This window comes from Zonotrichia leucophrys, unplaced genomic scaffold (assembly GCF_028769735.1).
Source record: "Zonotrichia leucophrys gambelii isolate GWCS_2022_RI unplaced genomic scaffold, RI_Zleu_2.0 Scaffold_187_94946, whole genome shotgun sequence".
Classification (NCBI taxonomy): Eukaryota; Metazoa; Chordata; class Aves; order Passeriformes; family Passerellidae; genus Zonotrichia; species Zonotrichia leucophrys.
This window is the reverse complement of record NW_026992392.1, coordinates 27,785-34,460: the sequence shown is the minus strand read 5'-3', so window position 1 is coordinate 34,460 and position 6,676 is coordinate 27,785. Positions and strand designations below refer to the sequence as shown.

At 57.6% G+C, this 6,676-nt stretch overlaps 1 protein-coding gene across 1 annotated transcript; it reads left to right on the top strand.

Annotated features, from left to right (window-relative positions):
* The first annotated feature begins 545 nt into the window (after positions 1-545).
* On the top strand, positions 546-3,416 carry LOC135461141 (serine/threonine-protein kinase pim-1-like). The gene is made up of 6 exons (XM_064738127.1): positions 546-728; positions 917-1,498; positions 1,622-1,672; positions 1,870-2,236; positions 2,885-3,061; positions 3,310-3,416. The coding sequence occupies exons 1-6, from the start codon at positions 546-548 to the stop codon at positions 3,414-3,416; spliced, it is 1,467 nt and encodes a 488-aa protein (XP_064594197.1).
* The last annotated feature ends 3,260 nt before the right edge of the window (positions 3,417-6,676 follow it).

Here is a 6,676-nt window from a genome sequence, read left to right as displayed (position 1 = left end):
TTTTCTTAAAGGGAAGTCTTTTCCTGACCTAGTAGGGGGAGGGGCTGCTTGAACTTGCTTTCTAGACGGACCCCTTTTGGAGATTTCCTCCCCAAATTTGCCCTAAGCCAGCACAAACAGTTACAATGAAAATTTCACCAGTGGCATCATTTCCTGGTGGCAAATCTTGTGGCAGAAAATTGACCTTATTCTCCATGAGAGATTCTTGGGAAGAGCAGACAGGAGAAGATTCCTGGAAAACTGAAACAGCTTTCCAGAAGTGAAATGAAAATGAAAGAAACAATCCAAGATGCTTTCCTCTATTTATTTCTATGCTCCCCTTTTCCATGTTGCACTACTTCTCCATCCCAGTAATTCCAGATGCACTGCACCTCTAAGATTGGTGACTTAGTGATTTTTAGACACTAAAATACCATGAGTCACACACAGTTTTCCTTCCCCTGGTTTTACAGGAAAGCAACACTGGAGGTGTCAGTGCAGTACTCGGGTCAGGTAGGAATCCTACCCCAAGGGAAGCTGGAAGTGTTTGACCCTCAGCAAGGACAATGCACAGCAGCAAGCGAGGGGATCGCTGTGCCAGTGTGCAGGAGTCAGGGCTCTGCATCTGCGCTCAGCGCTGCAAAGTTCCCGTGTTTGGACAGACGGAGGGGCTGTCCCCGGGGCGCGCGGGGCTCGAACGTGGGGCTCGTGGGGCCAGCGGGGAACGGACACGGGGACGAACGGCCCCGGTGCTTCAGTTGCAGCGGCGGCAGCGGCGGCAGCAGCAGCGGCGACAGCAGCAAAAGAGGATAGACTAGAAAAATCGTTCTTTCTCTTTCTCTCGCTCTTTCTCTCCCTTTCCCGCTATCGGGCACTCTTCTCTCGGGGTCCCTTGCCCGGCGTCCCTCTCCTCTCCCCGCCTCCCTGTCCCCTGCAGGGCCGGGCCATGCCCCCGGCCCGCCCCCGGCCCCGGGCGGGGCTGCCCCGTGCCCGGCCCCGGCCGTCCCGCCGCGGTCTCGCCTCCGCCCGGCTCTGGCCGTACTGGCGGTGGCGCTGCTGGGCGGGCATCAGTGCCTGGGGCGGGGGCGGCATCGCCGCCCTTTGCCTCCGCCTGGCCCGAGCCCGGCCCCAGACCCGACCCCGGCCCCGGCCACGGCCGCGTCCCCGGCCCCGGCCCCGGCTCCTCCCGGGGCCCGCGGAGCACACACGCGGCGCGGCCGCTCCCGCCGCCTCCGCTGCGGCTTCCCCGGCCCGAGCTCCGCCGCTCGGCAGCGCGGCCGCCGGCCCCGAGCCTCCCGTGCCGCGTTCCCGGGAGCGAACGCCTGGGCATGGCCGGCCCGGGGCGGGTGAGGGGCGCTCGGGGGCCGTTGCTGGCCCCGGGCCGAGCGCTGACAGCCGCGTCCCGCCCGCAGGGACGGCGCAGGAGGCCCTGCAGGAGCGGTACCGGCTGGGATCGCTGCTGGGGCGCGGCGGCTTCGGCAGAGTCTTCGCGGCCACGCGGCTCTCGGACGGCGCCCCGGTGAGCGGCGGGGCCGGCGGCGGGCGCAGGAGGAGGGGATGGAGGAGGAGGAGGGCGGAGGGCGGAGGATGGGGCTCGCAGTGCGGGCGGCGAGCTCACCCCGCTGCTGGCCTTGGCTTGCAGGTGGCCATCAAAAGGGTGCCACGGAACCGCGTCCGGCACTGGGGCGAGCTGGTGAGTGAGCGGGGCCAGCAGCCGGGTCTGCCGGCCAGGGATGAGCCGGGGCCCGGCACGGTGGGAGCCGCCAGGACGCCCCGAGGGAGAGCGGGCGTGGGGCCAGCGCAGGGCGCAGAGCATCCCGGGCTGGCTGAGGGCTTCCCCAGGCCTGGCACGGCATCGGCCCCACTGACGGCATCGTGCTCCTCCCGCAGCCCAACGGCACCAGCGCACCCCTGGAGATCGTGCTGCTGGCCAAGGTGTCCACTGGCTTCCCCGGTGTGGTCCAGCTGCTGGAGTGGCTCGAGCTCCCCAACTGCATCGTGATGGTGCTGGAGCGGCCAGAGCAGTGGCAGGACCTGCAGCGTTTCATTGGGGCACGGCGGTTCCTGCCCGAGGAGGAGGCGCGGGAGCTGTTCCGCCAGGTGCTGGAGGCCGTGCGGCACTGCACCAGCTGCGGGGTCCTGCACAGGGACATCAAGCCAGAGAACATCCTGGTTGACCTGGACACCAGGCAGGCCAAGCTGATTGACTTTGGCTGTGGCACCTACCTGCAGGACACAGTCTACACTCACTTTGCAGGTGAGCCTACCCAGGGCTGTGCTCCCGCTGCTGACATCTCATGGCCCAACATCTCCCAGCCCAAGCTGGCTGTGGCAGCGGGGATTCTCCCTTTTGCTGCCAGTCAGGGCACTGAATCTTCAGCTGAGTTGCTTTAGAGCAGGGCTGGGTGGGCAGCCATCTTCCAGCCCTGCTGGCAGCCTTTGCCAGCCACTCTGCCCAGGACTGGGGCTGGGCTGGGGCAGCCAGCCCGACCAAAACCCCCGTGGGTGGGGGTAGCAGAGAGAGAGGGCAGAACCTGTGCCCCAGCCAGTTTGGTGTGCAAATGAGAGGAAGGGCTTGCACTACCCCACTCACCCTGTTTCCCTTGGCTTCATAATATTTTTAGGACAATGCAGGCAGGGAGGATAAGGGCATGTTTTTTCCCCAGCATGGAGTGGGTTTTTCCTTTGCATGTCATGGTCGGGCCTTGCCATGGTTTCCACTGCCCTCTTCCATCACCAGTGGCTTCTTTCCCAACCCCAATCCTGTACACAAGTCCCAGGTGCTGGTGAGAGGGCAGTGGTCACCCTGTGTGCCCCTGATGCAGCCCCCGCGGGCCCAGGGATGCTGGGGCCAGGCTCTGGGAGCAGCAGCATCCCCCTGCTGAACTCCATCTGTATTCCATAGGAACACTGTCCTACAGCCCCCCGGAATGGAACGACTTTGGCTGGTACCATGGCGAGGCAGCAACAATCTGGTCCCTGGGCATCCTGCTGCACCAGATGGTCTGTGGGGAGCACCCTTTCAGGAGGGGCCGGAACCTCAGCTGGGGCCAGCTCCCGCTGCCACAAAGGCTCTCTCAAGGTGGATCCTCTTCTCTTGGAACGGGGGGAATCCCAGTGCTGGGAGCCAGCAGCGGGCTCGTGGGCATCCCGCTCTGGCAGCTGCTGAGGAGGTGGCACATGTCCTGCTCTCCTCCAAAACAGGGAATTGGTGGGAAAGTTTAGGCCCAGCTCAGAGCGCATCCAGCATGGCCTGGGCATGGGAACAGTGGGGTAAAGCAGACAGGAGCCTTCTCTGGCTGACCATCAGTTTCTGCTTTCTCTCCCCAGAGTGCAAAGACCTGATCTGGTGGTGTTTATCCGTGAACTCCTTGGACAGACCCACACTGGAAGACCTGTTCTGTGTTCCTTGGATGCAGGATATTCCTCTGCCATAGAAGAAGGGAGAGAGCCACAGGCACACTTTGATCCAGGGCCCTGGTAAGTTCCTGCTCCACATATGCCTTGGCAATGAGAAGCAAAGGAACCCAACCCTTTTTGTGCTGCCAGTGTCACTGGACCGGGGTCATGGGATGGGAACACGCAGCCCTTGTGCTGGAGCTGAGCTGCTCTGCCCAGCACTGGTGGCTGCCATCCCAGCTGGTTTTGCTTGTCCTGGTTCCCTGACAGCTGGGGCCCTGGGCAGAGCCCTGAGAGACTGGTCTGCCTGCAGGGGAGGAGAAGGAGCCCCTGGAGAAGCTGTACCGGGTGGGGATGATGATGCTGCTGCTGCTTCCATCCAAAGATGGATCCATGCCATCGGCACATTTACAATGTAAATAACTGAGTTCTCTTTTTAAAAAGATCATTTACCTCTTAATGCAAAGAATGTAAATTTGCCTTTATGGTTTTTTTTTTTCATTAACTGTATGTTATGTTTTTGCACTAACACTTGGATTTTATTCTTATCTTTTACAATTTACCTATTTTTTAGCTTTTTCCTTTTTTTTCCTTTCAATAGAAAACATGTCCTATCAAAGGAATGTCCTTTCCTCCTGGTTTTGTGTGGAGCAGCTCCCTTCCTGCTGGCTGAGCTGCTCAGGCAGAGCCCGGCAGCTCCTGGCCCTGCAGGGCTGAGGCTTTTCCCCGTTGCTGGGCACAGACTGATGGAGCAGCACTGCTGAACACGGGCACACAGAGGGACCAGCAGCAGCTGCCTTTGGCCACCTGAGGCTCCAGGGCCCAAAGTCTGAGCAGCCAGGGCTGGAAGAGACTGGCAGGATCTGGTCCCTGACTCTGGGCCAGGGCTGCACAAATGACCCCACAGCAGCAGCAGCAGCAGCAGCAGCAGCAGCAGCAGATGGAGCTGACTTTGAGCACAGCCCCTGCCCCTCTTCCCTCCCGTGTGCAGCGGTGTCACAGCAGCCTGAGGCACCTGGGAGCCCCCAGTGCCAGCAGGGACTGGAGATGGCAGCCCTGGGCTCCTGGAGGCTGTGCAGGGAACAGAGCTGGGCACTCCCTGTCCATGGGGAGCTTCCAGATGGAAAAGGCTGCTGTGCCCAGGCAGCTCCAAGGGCACAGAAAGGAGGCTCTGGAGTCCTGGATCTGTGCCAGTGCCACAATCCTGGGCAGCAGCCAGCGAGCCCTGGGGGAACAGAGGGCACAGCAAGAGGGACAGAACCAGGCAAGGGCAGAGACTGGAGAGAGCCAGGCCTGGGAGCAGGAACAGCTGCTCCATTGCACTCTTGGAGAAAGCTCTTGGCTGGTTCAAAGCGCTGAAAGGCGTGAAGGGCAGAGAGGAGGCCACAGCAAACAATGCTCCTGTTTGCACAGCCTCCCCTCTCCGTGTCCCAGAAGGAATTGCATGGACTGTGTTCTTCTCTCTGAGTCGTCTTGTTCAGCATGAGCAGCTCAACACCAGGAGCTGAAGGAGCTGAAGCCTCAGGCCACAGGAGCTGGGCAAGAGGGAACTTTTGGAGCAAAGGAATGCTGCTAAAATAGCCCCAGCAGAATGCAGTGGATATAATCATGGAATCACAGAATTCTTTCTGTTGGAAAAGCCCTCTGAGCTCACCCAGTGTAGCCGGGCACCCAGCAGTGCCAAGCCCAGCACTAAACCACGTCCCTGAAGGGCCAAGGCCTGGACACCAGCCCTGAGTGAGGCCTGGACAGCAGGCCCTGAGCCAAAGATGGCCTCTGGATGAACCTTCCAACCAAAGGTTGTCTTTGTATCTGCTCCCTGATGAAATGTGAATGGTCTTTAGCACTGAGATAGATGTAGCCACTCATTAGTGAAACATGTATTGACCTTTGTTTATTTAGAAGCCAGACAAGGCCATGAAATGTGACATCTGGCCTTGTTTGGGGCTGTATGGTCAAAGTCACCTCCCTTGGTTCCTCCTTGAGCCCTGGCCAGGCTTTGGGAGGGACCCAAGAGGAGGATGAAAGCAGATGTGGCCACACTAGCAGTGCTGTCAGTTTGTTCATTCAGCACTGTCAGAGCTGGGCCCTCTCCCAGCGGGGTTGGAGCCTCACCTGGGGCTGGAGGCACCTGCAGGAATTCCCAGTGCCCAGGAGTGGCTCTGCAGCCCTTGGCTGTGACAGCTTCCCCAGCTGCTGTGTGGGTCTGGGGGATGGTAAAGGCTGAGGGTAAATGCTGCTGGATCTTTGTTAATCACTGCTGCAGTCTTTGGTGGGGATGGTTGGGTGCATTGCTGAGCTGCTCCTTTTGTGATTCTTTGCTGCTCTGAACTGCAGGAAATGACACTGATTCCTTCAGTTGGAGTCTGTGTCTTTGGTGCTGACCCTGCCCACTGGTAAAACAAAACTGGCACAGTCTGGCCAGATGCCAACAAAATGTCACTTGTTCAGTGTCAATGTGAGGAATCAGTCCCATCAGAAATTCCCAGCTGGGAAGCCCTTCCCTGGAGTTCCCTGGCTCTGGAGTGGGCTGAGGTCGGAGCCCCATGGGAGCAGTGGGGCAGTCGGGTAAAAGAAGCTGCACCCCTGGATGGCTTCAAATGCATCCAAAAATTACACATGGAAAAGGAAAACGCCTTGTGGGTTTGGGCAGACAAAGATGAATTTGTAGAGAGTACATTGGGAACAGCACCTTCAGAAGGAAAAAATTTTCTGTTGCTTATGGAACAACAGAAGAAGGTTTTAATCTTGGGTAAGCTCAGATGCACTTGTGCAAGTGAAATATCAATATAATAAATAACTATATACATGTTTAAAGTATTATAGGACCTTCATACTTATGTTTATAGATTTATTTATATGTCTATATATATATTTCTATATCAATATATACATAAAAATAATAATAATGTGAAATATTGCTGAAAATACTAATTTGGTATCTTTGGCTGCTCAGGGATGTAACACTAAATACTCTACAAAACAGGATTGGCCAGGACCCTCATGCCAGTGGTCAACTTTGTGAGATTGTATACAATGGAAAAAGGAGGAAGGGAGGAAATTGGCTATTTTTACAGGATTTGCTGATACTGTGGTACAGAGTGCTTTGTCTGTTCCTGTGAAAAATACAGTGATCTGCCTGCAGGGTTTTTCATGTACCAGACTATGCACAAGCTGCAGGATTGGTTGTGCAGGTGAAGGGGTTGTTAAAAGAGCAATCGAAAAATGAGGAGATGGGAACCTTTGCCCATGGAGGACCCATCTCCCGGATGTGCTCCATGCCCTTCACAATGGCCCA

Bases quoted from the DNA above. Each gene is read 5' to 3' on its own strand.
- LOC135461141 (XM_064738127.1), top strand. From the start codon at position 546: ATGCACAGCAGCAAGCGAGGGGATCGCTGTGCCAGTGTGCAGGAGTCA. The intron at 729-916 runs GTGCTTCAGTTG...TGTCCCCTGCAG, and splicing joins CACGGGGACGAACGGCCCCG to GGCCGGGCCATGCCCCCGGC. The intron at 3,062-3,309 runs GTGGATCCTCTT...TTCTCTCCCCAG, and splicing joins GCCACAAAGGCTCTCTCAAG to AGTGCAAAGACCTGATCTGG.